This window comes from Balaenoptera ricei, chromosome 11 (assembly GCF_028023285.1).
Source record: "Balaenoptera ricei isolate mBalRic1 chromosome 11, mBalRic1.hap2, whole genome shotgun sequence".
NCBI lineage: Eukaryota > Metazoa > Chordata > Mammalia > Artiodactyla > Balaenopteridae > Balaenoptera > Balaenoptera ricei.
In genome coordinates this window covers 40,693,760-40,710,161 of record NC_082649.1, presented here as the reverse complement: position 1 = coordinate 40,710,161, position 16,402 = coordinate 40,693,760, and the positions used below count along the sequence as shown (strand labels likewise).

General features: G+C 57.3%; 1 protein-coding gene across 3 annotated transcripts in view; it reads right to left on the bottom strand.

The window, feature by feature from the left end:
* The window catches only part of GRM4 (glutamate metabotropic receptor 4), a 100,553-nt gene that overhangs the window by 32,559 nt on the left and 51,592 nt on the right, over positions 1–16,402 (bottom strand). For all 3 annotated transcript variants that reach the window (XM_059937505.1, XM_059937506.1, XM_059937507.1), the window contains exons 3-4: positions 4,213–4,348; positions 1,112–1,266 (exon numbers count right to left, since the gene is read on the bottom strand). In XM_059937505.1, the coding sequence (XP_059793488.1) occupies positions 1,112–1,266; positions 4,213–4,348 (291 nt within the window). The remainder of the gene's footprint in view (positions 1–1,111; positions 1,267–4,212; positions 4,349–16,402) is intronic.

Sequence of the window (16,402 nt, the reverse complement as noted above, 5' to 3'; positions counted from 1 at the left end):
TATTGAGCAACATCCCCGGCCTCTACCCACTAGATGCCAGAAGCATCACTCCCTAATCGTGACAACCGAAAATGTCTCCAAACATTGCCAAACGTCCCTTGGGGATCAAAATCACCCCCAGATGAGAACCACTGCTCTAAAGGCTCCTCTAATGTCCCAGAGAAAAAAGGGATTTGTCTGGCAAGTCCAGGGTTCAGATCCCAGTTCTGCCACTTAATAGCAAGTATGTGTCACTTACTGCCACTACATGTCACTAAATCTCTCTGATCCTTAAACGTATTCACCCACTAAATGTGGATAAAAGTTTCTTTTGGGGTTGCAGGGAAGATTGAGATGAGATGTCTGTAAGGAGCCTGGCGTTTGCGGGTACCAAGAGCCATAGTTATTGTTATTTTGTGTTTATTATGGCTTGAGGCTGAGAGGGGAGGTGTGGAAACTTCTGCAGCCTATGCTCCCTCTGCCTCAGGGTGAGTAGAGGACACGGCGGTGTGACCCGCATCACTCAGGTTCTGGCCAGAGCAATCTGTTCCTGCCCAGGGTGACTGGGTTCTGCCCCAAGAGGATGGGAGGCCGGGCAGGGCAGGCGCAACCCCTGCCCCCACACCCAGGGCCTGCCAGACCCAGGCGGGCTCTGCAGAGAGGCCCCTGCCCCCTGGCATGGCACCCTCTTCTTGTAGCTTGCTGGCAGTGCCCGGCCCCGTTCTGGCAGAGGATGCGCTCCAGGCAGGGCAGGGATCTCACCTCTTCTATCCCAGATGGGAGAAGGGATGAGAGTATACAGGGATGAAGGAGAGTCCTTGATAAATGAGCCTCCTATACTTGCCACCATCTCCCACACCCACAAGTATCTGAGACGGAAGGAAGAAAGGTCCTGAATCTGGATTTGAATCCCGCCGGGTTAAGTGTGGCCAGAAAGGCTTCCTATCCCAGAACCCGAGCACAAAGAAGCTGTGAGCCAAGGAAGAGGAAAGACAGGATGCAGGGAGACGAGGAGCGGGAGCGGAAGGGCACGGGGCGACGATAAGAAGGAACCACCGGGGTGACAGTGACAGCGGTGGTGGATGGTGCCGGCTGAGGGCGGCGGGCGTGCCGTCCGGGCTGCCGGGCCTACCTCGCACGGACATCCTCTTGGGGAGGATAGTGACGGCACCCTCGGCCACCTCCTCCAGGTGCAGCACAGGGGCGATCTTGGAGCCCCAGCTGTCCGAGCCCATCCAGAAGAAGTGGCCGGTCTGGTTGGCCTTCCGGGCCGCCTCCAGCACACGCCTGTGGGAACACGCACCAGCCCAGCCCAACCCAGCCGTGTCTGCCCACGCGGCTGCCGCCACCCTGGCCACGCCTGCCCTTGGCTGACCCCCTTCCCCGAGGCCCACACCTGTCCCCCTCCCAGCCTGTGCCTGGATCCCCCATCCTGACCCACATGAGCCCAGGGCCCATAGCCGCCCCAGCACCCATGTCGTACCCCCAGGCCCACAGTTCCCTGCTGCCCTGGCCCACACCTGCCCATAGGCCCACGGCTTCCCCTCTCACCCATACGGCACCCCTAGCCCCTCTCTGTCTCCCAGACCCACTCCTGTACCCTAGGGCTACCTCAGTCCCTGCAAAGACCACAGCTGTTTCCCTCAGTTTGGACCTGCTCCACGTCTGACTCAGGTCCCCAGAACCACATCTGCCCAGGCTCTGTCCTCTCAGGTACATGCCACCCTGGCCCTAAGCCCAGACCCACATCCCTTGGCCCTTTCTCACATTTATATCCACTGTCTCTCTCTCTCACACACACATACACACACACACCCCACTACACCCTTCCCCCTCTGCATGCCACCTCCTTCTGTGCCAAAAGTCCAGGTGCTTCAGAGAGCTGCTCCCCACACCCTCCTGGATGGATGAAAGGGTGCGGGCAGCCAGGGCCTCACCCCTCCCCAGGCCCCCAGTGACAGTGGTCCTAGTCAAGTCAGGGGCCCTGGAGCCCAGCACAGGGCCCAGCCCACAGGAGGCTTTCAGTCGGTGCTTAACGGATGCTTGAACTAAGTGGCCCCTCAGAGACATCTAGGAGGAGAAAAATAGGAAGGACTGGGAAGAATTCTCCCAAAGCACCTCCTTCCACGGGGAGAGACTGGAGCAAGCAACTTGCTCAAGATCACACAGCGAGAGGCCAGGATACTAGAAACTGTCCAGGCCCTTCCCATGGACAAGGCCAGGACAGACTCCAGGGCTTGGGGTGGCTGCCGGGCCTGAGCAGGAGGTGGCCAGCTGGGGCAGGACCGCCTGGGGCTGCCAGGGAGAAACATGTTTCCCAGCCCCGGGGCCCACACCTGCCCTCCTCCATCGTCTCCTGATGGACGTTCCCAGACCCCCAAAGCTGCCGCAGCCCAGGCAGGACCCAGTAATTGTAGGTGAGGCTGCTCTCAGAACCCACACCACAGCCTATCGATACCCGCCTGCATCCGGCCAGCCAGAGATGACCAGGGCTCCCAAGGCTCCATCTCTGTAAAGTCACCTGGGTTTATTTTTACTTCTGTTTGCTTCTGAACCGCCTGTGGATTTCCAGAAATGTGCCCCCCTCCCTCACACACCCCCACCCCCCGCAGCTGCTCAGGGAGTCAGTCTCAGGCCCTTCCCCCTCTCCCCCAGGGGCCTCTTCTCTGGGACACGTGGCACCTTCATCCTCCCCTCCCCGCGTGTGGGTCCATCAGAGCCGCACAGGAGGCCTGGAGTGGGGTGCATCCCGGGGTGCAGTGGGACCCAAGTAGTGCTGGGCTTCGGGGTGGGAGTAGGGGCAGGGGGGCAGCGACTGGTGACTGCAGGGAGGGGAAGAGCTCAGAAGGAGCCCCTCCTGCCCCAGTTGCCAGCAGACCTGTGGCAATAGGAATTTAGGGGACCTGAAAGCTTTGAGGGGGTCAGGAGCAGCCTCTGTTTTCAGCTTGGAGGTGCCAGATGGATCCTGAGGACTCCCACACCCTGGTCCTTCGAGGCCTGAGAAACACCTATTAGAGTTGGTCCTTGCGGCTTTTGAGGCCTTAATGACCTTCCCGAACTTCCCCCTCCACCCCTCCAGGGACCCGACAATGTCTCCTGGGGGGATATCTGTTTTGCTGAAACTCAGGAGTCCAGGATGGGGTCTTCACAAGTGGGAAAGAGTGCTGGAAAGAATGCGACCCAGAGAAGATGCTGGTTAGCAATGGGGAGGCGGGTGCACGGTGGGGTGGACCAGGCAGGCTGGGCTAGGCAGGTGGGCAGGTCAACCGGAGGACACAGCGGGCTCTGACAGCTCAGGCCAACTATCTGAGGGAGGAGGCCTGGGGAGAACCACATCTCCTCTGCCAATCAGACTCTGAGCAGGGGCTGTGTCTCCCACTCAGACTAGGGAATCAAGGAGGCCGGCCCCTCTTGGCCCTAACATACAGTCTCAGAGGGGTAGTAGTGAGAGAAAAGGCAGGAAGAAGGGAAGTGGGTTAGGAGGGGTGCTCAGGGGTCATCTTTTAAGGGCACCTGAGTTTCTGACCTGAGACTCAGGACCCAGGGGTAGATGTGCAGAGAGGTGGGGTGGTCCAGGGTTTCTGCGCTGCATGGTTCTGGCACCCGGAGTCCACCTGCCCCCAGTCTGCAGATGTGGAGACTGAGGACCAGGGAGGGGACAATACTGCCCACAGTGAGTGTGTGCCCAAATCAGGACTAAAACCTCAGCCCAGGCCTCCTCCCACTACTCTGAGCTCACCGAAGAAAGGAGGGAGGGGCTGAGAGGTGGCCAACCTTGCCAGCCTCTGCTCTAAGCCCCTTATGAACATTCCTGCATTCAATACTCAAGCAACACCATCAAGCAAGCATAATTAGCTTCTCTTTTTTTTTAAAGCAGAATAGAAGCCCTGAGAGGTTGAGAAACTTGCCTGAGGTCACACAGCTAGTAGGATGGAGAGCAGGCGAGGAACCTAGGTGCTCTGACCCCAAGCCCATGGCCTTAGCCCCTCTGTAAAAGTACCTGCTTACCATCCCCAGTTGGTAGAATGGATGCAGGAAACAGCGAGGGGAAGGGGAGCCCATTAGCAGTAGCCTGTGGCCCAGCAAGAAGGGTCTCCCCACTGCCCACTCACTGGCCCACCCCATCTCTCTGGACCCCAGAGTGGGTCAGGCTTGCCTAGGAAGGTCTCCAGCAGGGATCCCCAGCTCCCAAGCCCCATCCCAAGCCCCGCCCCAAGCCCCACCTGCCCTCACCTGATATCATCCTCATTGGCAAAGATGATGACCGCCCTGGCGTTCGAGGTCTCCAGGAGGCGCCGGATGATCTTGTCGAACTCCCCAGGCTTGGGTTCCCGTGGTATCTTGACCGACTGGGCAATGCACACACCCCCTGCAAGAAGGGTACCAGTCAGCCTGGGGCGGACAGAGTTTCTCCCCCAACCCACACTCCTGGGGGCTGCTCACGGCCCTGTAGCCTGACTCTTAGGTCCCAGGTCCCCATCTCTGGGCACGGGCTGTGCAGTCAGCATAGCCACAGCGGGAATTTCGGCTCCACAACTCACAAGGTTGGTGACCCTGGACATGTCACTTAGCTCCTCTGTGCCTCAGTTTTCATAAATAAAATAGGTTGTTAGCAAGAGGCAATGCAGCATTGTGCTTAAAGCTAGACTGCCTGGGTTCAAATCTCAGCTCTGCTACTTACCGCTGTGTGATCTCAGGCTGGTTACTGAACCTCTCTGTGCCTCAGATACATCATCTATAAAGTGAAGATAATGATACTACCTATTTCATAGTGTTGTTATAAAGCTACGTGAGTTCATGCATATAAATACAATAATATCTGGCACATGGTAAGTGCTCAGTAAACATTGGTTCTTTTCAATGTAACCACCTCATAAGGATTTTTGGAGGAGTAAATCTGAGAACGAGAGCAAACTGCCCACCCTGGGCCATTAGTGCCTCTGGCACGCACATCCACACACACCTACCAGGGCTCTTGTCCCCGGGCCCCATGCTCATCAGCAGGCCCCTTGGTAAGAGCAGTGCGCGCACGGCTGCTGACTCATGCCCACACATCCTGGGCAGCGATGCTGCAAGCCCAGCTACAGTCCTCATCCAGGTCTTCCCAGGTTCCCTTCCAGGAACCCACAGGCCACTCAGTGTGTAAGTCTCTCCAGCTCCCACCCTGGCCTGGCAGGGTGCCTTGATACTCGAGGCCCCGCCCATCATATTTGTGATCAGATTCCTAGCAGGGAGCTCAGGAGAGCCCCGGAAGGTCATTCTAACCGGAGTGCTTTGGGTGGAGGGACTGGAAGAGCTCTGATTGGGGTCAGAAGGTCTTTAGGGGCCCTCCTGTCACTCCTTCTTCTCTGGGCCGCCGCCTAACTGGCTGGGTCCTGGGGGAGGGGACCCAGGGCCTACCTGCCTCTCAAGCTCATGCCTCTGCAAGAAGCCCAGCCGCCAAGTCTGCAGGAGCCAGGATGCAGTCAACACACCCCGGAATTCACAGCCAGGCCATGTGGCTTACAGAAACTCTGGGAGCACTTTCCACTTCACCCAGCCAGTCCCCAGCCTCAGATGTGTCTCTCCAGTGCTGGCGGGGGACAGGTATCATGCGTGTATTTCAATCTCCCCTCATCTCCTGCTACAAAAGCACTGTGGACCACTGTTTCTATCAACTGCATTTGACAGATGAGGAAACCGAGGCTCAGAAAAGAGAAGTGGTTTACCCAAAGCCACACAATTCCCTGCCCTACTGAGGTACAGAATGGGGGGGGCCTCCAGGGAGTAAGACCCCCCAGGACCCCAGGTGGCAGAGTCAGGGCTCAGCTGATGGAAAAACATGAGGGATTACTCTTGATGAAAGCAGATCCTTTATCTGAGACCACTACCTTCCTCTGGGTCCCACTCAAGGGTCTCAGCCCAACTCCACCTCACACAGGAGCCCTTTAGGGCCCAGCCAAACTATCCACCTTGGCTGGGCACCTGGCTGTCACCCCTGGGCACCCCCGAGCCTTCCGCACAGACTCCACGCACCTCTGCATGGAGGACTGGCTGCAAGGGGCTCCCAGCGCAGGGAGATGTAACACACCCACCTGCCCCCCGGGGAAAGGTGCCAGCACCCAGCTCCACCCAAGGAGGGCCCTTTACTCCTGGGCGTAGGTGGCAACCAGGGAAGGCTGCCCAAGGGCGGTGACCCTGAGCCGAGTCTTAGCAGGAGGAGGCGCAAGCAGCCGGGGGTGGGGCATTCTGGGAGAACAAGGTACTCACACTAGAATGGGGGCTGCTCTGTGCCAGGCACCTGCAAGGCCTGGAGCCACACGACACAGACACATTCTCACATCGCCAGGAAGCAGTCCCCCTGGTTCTCTGCACCAGGCAAGGCAGCCATGGCCCTCTGCCCCCTGCCCTGACCAGCACCCACCTCCCTTACTTTCTGCCACTTCGTGCAGACCAAGCTCCTCAAGACCTCCTAAGACACGCAAAGAAGCCCCAAGCACAGGAGAAAAGCAGGTCGACCAGGGGCTCATGGGGGAGGGAGAGAAGGAGAGAAGGAGGGAGGGTCTGGGGGCAGGACGGGGCCCCTCCGGTCCCGGCTCACAGAGAGAGCCCAGGGAGCTGCCCACAGCGCTGGCTCTGCCCTAACAGAGGCCGGGCAGACACTCGGCTCCCAGCTAAACCCTCCATATGGTTCCTTTCCAGTTAGAAATTGGCCCAATTGCTACATTTCTCCCCCTATCTGGGGAGACAGATGGACAAGAGGAGGAGGCTGGCTGAGGGGTTAGGACGTGCCACCTGGCTCCAGGAGGGAGGAGGGGGCCAAGGGGCAGAGGGGAGGCAGGCATAGAATAGGAGTTAATTGTTCTCAAGGAGGGAGAAACTTTTAGATTAAGTCATATTTCTGGGCAATGCTCCCCTAAGAAGTTCCATAGGATGGCCCCACCTGACACGCCAGGGTATACCTTGCAGGCTTCGTTTTGCTGGTGAAAGAAGAATTAGGTGACCACAGCTCAGTCAGCTCAAATGTGAGCGAGTCACAAGGTACTCGAGATAAGAGCTGATCTTAGCGGGATGCGATATTCTTACAACCACAAGGGTGGGGGGGCTGGAGGGGAGTTTGGGGGTTTATGCAGAGCTCAATACCAGTGAACGTTTATAAAGTGCCTAATGCCTTTGAATATTATTCTGCATATTTTGCATGGATTCACTCATCTGAGGTCAGTATCATCAGCACAGCTCCAATTTAGAGATGAGGACGCAGAAATGCAGAGGTTAAGTGGCTTCCCCAAGGTCACACAGTCAGGCACAGGGTGGGGTTTGAATGCAGGCTGTCTGGCTCCCGAGACCACCCCTTCGCCCAGTCCAATGTGTCACGACCGGTCACGTGGAGTCAGGGACCACCTGGGACCCATAAATATGGCTGGGCACAAGGCTTACCCTGGGCTAAGTACCACTGGTGTCACTGGCCCCACAGTGAGAAACCAAGTGTCTCCACGGCCCTCCTGACCCCATGCCACAGCCAGAGAGGACTGGAGTGGCCCAAGAGGGACCGCATTTACTAAGCACCCACGGCATGTCTGGCACTCAGTGAATCCTCACACAACCTGGGGCAGGGGCTAATGGCCCCATCTTACAGATGTGGAAACTGAGGCTTGGAGGTGCTAAGTAGCCTGACGGAGGTCACATGGCCGGTCAGTGGGCCTGTAATCCAGGTCTGTGTCCAGAGCCTCCCTCCGGCAGAGAAAGGGAAGGCCCCAGTCGCTGGGTCTCTGTTAACCCCCATCTCCTGCAGCCTCTCCCCACCCCTGGGAAGATCCCAAGTCTCATGCCAAGCCCGCCAGCCCTCTCATGTCCAGCCCCTGCCTCTGCAGCCCCATCACTGTGGGGACCATGACTAGCACTCCCCTGGGACGCCCTCTTCAAACCTCTCCACCAGGGCGGGGGCATTTCTCTGCACCCCTCCTCCTTTACCACAAGGACCTTCTCTTTGGATTTAAAAAAAAAAAATCCATGAGTCCATACTGAGAGCAAATATAATCAAATTAAACCCAAGCAGCAAGGAACGAGCCCATGCACTATCTCTGCACAGAAGCTGGAACCCTCCACCTGTCCCAGGCTCCAGGAACAGGATTATAAGAAGGGGGGCATGAAGGAGTCTGGGGTTCCCCGTGGCTCCCCTAGGCCTTCCTGGGTCGCCCTTGGCAAGCCTCTCACCCCACACACAGCCCGAGCCCCAGCCCCCTGTCCAGCACCAGTTGCCACATGCCAGCTGCAAGCTCCACCGTCCGCCCAGCCAGTGCCTCCGTGCAGGGCCAGGGGGTCTAGAATCCTACAAGCCAGCGTGTCCCCCTCCACATCCTTCCAAGAGAAAGTCACACACGGGTGCAAGGGAACGTGCCCAAAGATGGTCACTGTGGCGCTGTTTGAAACAGCAAAAAAATGGAAACCACTTAAACATTTTACAACAGAACAATGGCTAATCTGTGGTGTGTTTGCACAATGGAATATTATGTAGCTCTCATGTATCATCAGCACGACAAAACCCTGAAAACATAAAGTTGGCTGATAAAGCAAAGTGCAGCACAATCTGTCCCATTTATGTAGAAATTCAAAGCCACATATAATAAGATTTATTCTATATGGACACACACGTATATACGAGCAAAAGCTGCATGAAGGCAGATTTGGTCTATTGTATGCACTGCGATCTCCCAGTGCCATTAGGTGCTCCATAAATGCTTGTTGAATGACTAAACAGGGACAAGAAGGGAACTCATCCCCTTCAGAGTCGTGGGTAGAGGGTACCTCAAGGGAGGCAGGGATGGAACAAGATTGAGGGCTCCGTGAAAGGGCTTCCAGGCAATCCCCATTTTATTTCTTGGAAAAAAAAAAATCAGAAGCAAATACAAGATGTAAAGATGTAAATGCTTGGTAAATGTGGACCCCAGAACCCAGGCCAGACCAAACTTTCAGACACGAGTGACAGTGAAGGCATTCAGTCCCTCTGTGCGCTGCCCTGAGCCTCTTTGTTCATCCGTGACACGGGGTCACTCGGCCACTCCCAGCCCGGTGGAATCCACAGGACACTGGAGGGGAAGCACGTGGGGAGCCCACCTGGGGCTGCCCTCCTCCTGCCAGCCATCTGGCTCCCAAAATCCTACCTCCCCCTGGTGGGGACAGGCTCTTTCCTGGCCAGCCCTCCCCGGCGCTGGAACCCTGCGCCTCCCCCAGGCTCCAGGCACCTGCCCTGACTTGAACGTGACATGGAGACTCCACTAGTGAAACTTGATATGGGTTTCCTCTTGTATTTTGTGGTCTCTGCGCCCTTTCCATTTGCAGTCTGGTGACCTTTCCCAGTGTTCTCTGGGTCCAGCCAATATATCTGTGTCAGTGTCTGCCTCCAGCTGCACTCCCCAAGGGCAGGGCCGGCTCTGCATGTTTGTTTGTTCATTCGTTCACTCATTCATTCATTCATTCAAGAAGTGTCCTGCTCAGTTCCTGGCACATTTGGTCCTTAAGAAACAATAGCAAGTAGGGACTGCCCTAGTGGCGCAGTGGTTAAGAATCCGCCTGCCAGTGCAGGGGACATGGGTTCGAGCCCTGCTCCGGGAAGATCCCACATGCCGCGGAGCAACTAAGCCCGTGCGCCACAACTACGGAGCCTGCACTCTAGAGCCCACGAGCCACAACTACTGAGCCTGCATGCCACAGCTACTGAAGCCCGCGCACCTAGAGCTCGTGCTCTGCAACAAGAGAAGCCACCGCAATGAGAAGCCCGCGCACCGCAACGAAGAGTAGCCCCTGCTCACCGCAACTAGAGAAAGTCCGCACGCAGCAACAAAAGACCCAACTCAGCCAAAAATAAATAAATAGATAAATAAATAAAATTTAAAAAAAAAAAGAAAAGAAAGAAACAATAGCAAGTCAAACCCCTTCCTTGGGAGCTCAGTCTAGTTGGGAGGCAAGACAGGAAGAGAGAGCGACCAGCCCTAGGAGGGGCACAGGAGACAGCACTGCTGGCCACACTGGTGGTGGGGAAGGCCCCCTGGGTGCCAGGCCCACCGCACGCTTCCCCAGACACCAGCCATCCAACAACGCACCCTGTCCTGCGTGCTACCGCTGCTTTTCCTTCGCTGAGTCAAGTGTTTACTGAGCGCTGTTTAGATGCTGGGATGCAGCCGTGAGGAGGACAGAGCCCCTCCTCCCATACAGCTCTCATTGCAGGGCAGAGGAGGAAACAAGTGGAGTGAAGTGATGGAGGGAGGCTGGGGGCTGCATCCTAGGGGCAGGGAGGCTCAGGCCGGGCCACGCAGTGGCAGCAGCAGATGTGGACTCTACTCAGACTTTTTTCCAGGAGCTACTGCCTGGCCTGAGAGCCAGGAATTGAAGACACTTTGGACGTGTAAATTCCACCCGCAAGTGAGAGATCGCTGCTGAAATGCCCTCATTTTTCTACCCTTCGCTGCGTGGGATTGTCCACACTTGGCTCCCTCCATCAGCAGAGATGACCCAGGGAGCTTATTTGAGGGCAGGGCCACGGAGACCTGCAGGCACTAAGGACTCAGCGGGGTGGCGGGGGGTTAGTCATCAGCCTAGTTTCCCGCCTGAGGTGTCTCCCTAATGTCCTGGTGGACTCAGGTTACACCAAGTATGATCACTGCACCTGTGCTCAGCTTTCTTCTTCTCTTGGCACCTCCCTGTCCCCCACGGGGCGGCTCTCTCCACTCCACCTATCTAAATAAGTCCTCCCTACTCGCTCCAAGCAGCCCCCAGACCCCCTGCCTTCACGACACGCCAACTTGTGGGCTGAGCCTAGCCCGGTGGCCCAGAGCAGGCAAAAAGAAAAAGCCTCCTCCTGGAGCAGCCCGCTTCTGCCCAAGCTCACCCCAGGTAGGGGGCAATCGGGGACCTGGGCTCCGCTGTGCCTTCCCAGAGCCCTCAGCCACATCCTCCAGGCTTGGGAATCCTCTTGCTCCCCCATCCTTCATCCTCTCACTCACCAAGAGACCCACCCTCGCCAGGAAGCAGCTAAGCAGCCAGCCCGCAGGCAGTGGGCAGCGAGGTGACCCAGACAGGGCACTGTGTCCACAGCTCCAAAGCCCTCTTGCTCTAACACCCAGGACCCTGGGATCACATCCTGCAACCCAGGCTGTTCCCTCATCCCAAGCAGCAGCCTGGGCTCTGGGCTCCAGACCAGGAGGGGGAGAAAATCCTCCTCCAGAGCATCGAGCAATTTCCCTGCAGACAAACAGTGCAGGAGGCCAGCAAGACTGGGCTCTTCTCCTCTCTCTCTCTTTCCCTTTTCTTTTTCTTTCTTTCTCTTTTTTTTTTTTTTGTCTTTTTAAATTTAAAAAGGGAGAAAAACATAGAAAGACAAATCCGAGGAAATCAAGTGGAAAAAAATCTACATTATGGCAAAACAACGTGAAGGCAGCAAATTGCAACATGGAGAGAAAGTGGGGATTGTTAACAACCCAAGGCGGTCCCCCAGGCTCTGCTAGGTTCCTGCCAGAGAGGGAGTTGGGGGGAAGGCATGAAGGAGGCTGGGAGTTACCCTGGACTGTATGGCCTCACACACACACACACACACACACACACACACACACTCACACACAGAGGTCTTTCTCCCTGGTCCTCCCTTCTTTCCCTCCCACTCCAAAGCCAGGCCCTCCCCACAAACCTGCTCTCAGGAAAGGGAGTTACTCAGAGGACTCAGTGACTAACATGGTGTTACTTTTGTTTTCAACCAGGAAGGAAGTCCTTGTCTAAGTAAATGGAGCCATATGGCAGATTCCAGGCAGCAGAGCTGTGGCTAAAAGGGCGTCTGAGGTCAGGAAGGCACCCAGGCCCTGAGCGAATGCCCCCTAACCTGTGGCTGTCCGGGGTGAGCGGGGCTGGGGGGCACAGCGAGGGGTGGACCCGCACTCTGGCTGGCTCTGGCTCCACAGAGGGCTTGAGGGCTCTCCGGGAGGCAGCTCAAGCCTGGTTCACGCCCACCATCCCCCTGTCTGCTCCACTCCTGGCCCGACTCCCCACCCTCCGGTGTCCACTCCAGCCTCTTTCTAAAGCACAAATCCCTCTGACACGTGGCTCCCTGCCTGCAACCCTTGGTGGTTCCCCACCATTGTGTGTGTGTGTGTGTGTGTGTGTGTGTGTGTGTGTGTGTGTGACATTCAAGGCCACATCTCCTCCTCAGGTCTGGTCCCTACAAAAATCCACCATCCGACCACATCTGCTGCACCAACAGGCCTTAGCAGAGGCTGTTCCCTCGGCCAGCCCTTCCCTTGCTGGGTCCCAGTTTCTCCTCGGTGTCTGTCTCTCCACCCCATCCCTCATGGGGCCCAGCACACATGCTGTGCCTGCTCGGGTCAGGCAGTGACCCACGCTTGCCGGTTGAATGAGTCACTGAGTGCCCGACTGACAGGGATGGGAGGGCTGGCGGGGCAGGAGCCGCAGGCACGGGCAGAGGGGCAGAGGCTCTGTAGGAATCTGAGGTAGCCACCTGCTCAAACCTTCCCACTTCCTTTGGGAACCTCCCTGACCCCCAAAGCCCACTATGACCTCCCCTCTGAGCCACCACCTGGTCACACGGAGTGCCCGAATGTCTGCATGCGCAGGCTCTGGGCACCCACTTTGTGCCAGGCTCTGGGCTGCAAAGGTTATCCATGCACAGCGCCTGCAGGACACACTGGTGAGCTCCAAGTACACATGGTGCTGGGCGTCATGCACACCGGGACCTCTCTCTCAGTCCTGCCTTCTGCTGGGAATTTACTTCTCCACCTTGATGCAAATTCCTTGCTACGAGCGCTCAAGAAATGCACATGCAAAAGAACAAGTGGAGAAGTATAAGATAGCCATGCAAACTGGCCGGGCCCCAAGGGCCCAGAGCCAAAGATAGCTGGGCCAGTAGAGAAGGGCATGAGGGCAGGGCGACTCCAGCCCTGTGGACACGGTGGGCCCACTGTGAGAGATTTGGCTGGAGCCAGGAAGACCCAGGTACCAAGGGACAATGAGGGGGAAACAGTCACTCCGGTTTCCCAGCTGCAGATGTCTCCCTGATATACCCCATCAAAGGTTGGTGCAAAGCGTGGATACTGCACCTGCCCTCAGCTTTCCCCTCCCCTCCAGTCTGAGACAGAGGGGAAGATGCCTGCTCCACTGCTTCCTGGCTGTGTGACTTTGGACAAGTTACTTAGCCTCTCTGAGCATCAGGCTTCCCATCAGTAAAATGGGAAAAAAGCCGGGTGGGGCTGGAGTGAGGGTCAAATGCGATGGTGTTTGTGAAGGCTTGGGTTGGCCTCCTGGAGCCAAAGCCGCTGGGGAGCAAGTCCTAGTGGGGGTGGGGGCTGCTGAGGCAAGGGGGCATGGACCTCATCACCCAGCTCGGGTCAGGACCCAGGGCTGGTGAGAGATGCTCTGGGGACCAGAGACACCAGCTGAAACTGAGAGCTGTCCCCAGGGACAGAGTGCTGGGCAGAACCTGGGGCCTTAGCCTAGAGGCCCAGGGACTATGCAAGGCAGGACACACATCCTTTCTTTCCTGAACACGCTCAGCTCATCTCCCCACCCCTGCATCACTCCCAGCCCCGCCCCGCCACACACACGTGGTGACACACCCCCTCACACAGTCACATACCACACATCACTACAACCTCACACAATCTCACAGCCACACAGGCTCACACACTAACCACACCGCCCCACACAGCCACACTCTCCACGCCCAACCTCCCAAAGTCACACCCTCCACACAACCACACAGCCGCAGACCCAGGCGCACAAGTCAGCTGTCCACATCTCCACCAGCCAGCCCGGCCACACCTTAGCACCATCAACACCTCGCCTTTGCTACTGGTGCAGGTGAGCCTGGCTGGGGGGTGCTAACGGGGATGGGGTAGTGACAGGGTGGAGGGGTACGGCACCTCTGTCATCCACAGCTATTTACCGAGGAGCCTCAGTGCCCCCATCCGGGCAAAGTCCTCAATTTTCCTCTGAAACCAGGCCGTCCACTCACACCCACCTGCCCCCATAGAGAATGGGGCTGGACCTGCAGATACGGGGGCACAGGCATCAGAGAGCTGGCTTGCTGTGACACAGGAGGCCGAGGCTGGGCACAGATGGGGCCCTCATCCCACCTCAATCCCTTACATGATAAGAGCCAAGTCACCCAACCTCTCTGAACCTCCACATCTGCATCTGTAAAATGGGACGGCATTCTCGCCACTCCCCAGACGTGGCAGGGGTGTTGTGAGGATTAAAGGGATCACCTGTGGACAGGCCTGGCCCCTGGGGGGATATTTTGGGGAGGGGGAGGAGGCAGGCTGTGGGGGACCAGCCAGGGCAGCTGTGGGGCTCAGGGCCCCTGAGCTGAGTGCTGCTGTCCCCTCGCTGGGAGGCCGCTAAGCAGCGCAAGCTGTTCAGAGCTCCATTATTCATGGCACTCAGCTCTGAGCAGAGGGAAATTTGCTGAGTGATCGACCTAATATCTTAACACAAACCCATTTAGGTAAAACACCTTTGAAGCAAGAAAAGCAGAAAAAAGGAGAGAGAGAGAGAGAAGGAAGCAAAGGTGTTTGGAGGCAGGTGGTGGCAGGAGGGGACTGAGGGGGGAGGGGCCCTAAGACTGACTTCTGGCCCGCCCCCACCCCAAGGCCTCCCAGGAGACCCCTGCCCCCCCGGCCCACCTCCCCCCACTCTCAGTGGCCATACCAGGCATTCTTCAACTGAGGGAATCCCCCCCCCATTCCTCAGATCTTGTTCAGAGAGGGAAAGGAGTCTGCCCAAGGCTCACACAGCAAGTCAGGCCAGCCAGCAGCCAGAAACAGGACTGCTGAGTGTTAGCTCAGAGTCCTCTGCTGAAAAACCCCTTTCAGAACAAGACGGCCCAGCTCCAGCGACACACCTAGGGGCTGAGATCACGTAGCAGCTTTTCAGCCCCTTCCTCAGCCTCACGACTCCACACTCTACAGCAAGACCACTTTCTCCAGCGCAACTCAAATTTTCCCACCCTGGAGCTTTTGCTGGTCCCTCTGCCAGAAATACCCCTCCTGCTTCCCCACCTGCCCAACCCCACCTCGGGGCTCAGTTTCTCCACCTCCTCCCCCACAAAACATCCCAGAGTGGGGACTCATCACTGCCCACCCCAGCTCTCACCTCACCCCTCTCCGCTGGCACCCGCCATCCTCTGCCTAGGCTGTCGGTTTGTGACTCTCGTGCTTCAGGGCATGAAGGCTGGAGCCAGGTTGCCTGAGTTCAGATCCTGGCTCTGCCACTTCTTAGCTGTGTGACTCTGGACAAGTTACTCACCTCTCTGGGCCTTGTCTCCTCATAACAAAGCATGAAGAATAAGTGAGTTAATACGTGTAACAGTGCCTGGCACATAAGTACTCAATAAGTGTTTGCTGTTATAACACAGTTGTCCGTTTCCTCCATTAGCCCATAAGCCCCTTCAAGGGGCTTTCTTTCTTGACTGTGTCTTTCTCTTTCCTAACTCCCTGGTTTCCAGCAGAGTGTCAGGCATACAGGAGGTGCTCAAGCAATGTTGGTTGAACTGAGCCTAATTTCTGGCAATGTTGTCTGTCTGGCCTCTTCACCCCAGACCCCTTGGGAAGAGAAGACAGCGCTGGGCTGGTGGTAGAGACCTCTGTGTGGGGTAGGGGCATGGAGATGATGACCTCTGGCCAGCTCCAGCCCAGAACAGGAAGCAAGGCTCAGTTGGGCAGGGAGGAGCCAGGGTTCGGGGTCGGCAGCCGGGCCTGCGGTTTGGCCAGAGAGGAACAGGCAGCTGCAGGCTGGGATGAAATATTTAGGAGCCCACATCCCCAGGAAGTGGAAACTGACAAGCAAAATGAAATGTTGAGATGTAATTACCCAGATAGGCCAAGCATGTCTCCCCACCGGCGGCGGGCTCAGGCCCCCCCAGCGTGCCACAAGCAGGCACTGGGTAATGAAGTCCTCCCGGACCCTCTCCCACACCAGCCCTCCTCTTCAGGCCAGGGCAGGGGGAGGGACGGTGAGAAGCCCGGCTCTGGCTCCTCCAAGCCGACACTTTTGAGGGAAGAACAGCAGGAAATGCAAGGAATGGGGGGGTCTGGGCCCAGCCTTGGCTCTGGATGTACCTGGGGTGAGGCCTCAGCTTCCTCAGCCAGAAAATGGGGCTGCTGACACCCCCGGCTGGGAAGGAGGATGAGACGGTGGGCGTGAGTGTTCTCCATAAACTGGCTGTGGTGGAGGAGGGCAGTGAGGACAGCGCAGACACCAGCCCGACCCTGTGGACCGCCGGAGGCTTTCCTGAGGTGCTGGGCTGCCTGGGACTCGGGTTAGTTAAGAGTTGGTAGACAAAGGTCAGGGACAGAGGCCCAGATGTGGCCCTGAGCTGGAGAAGCGCTCACCCCACCCCCCCAAAACCTGCCCCAGGCTTTCCCGACGCTGCTGGGGAAAAGCT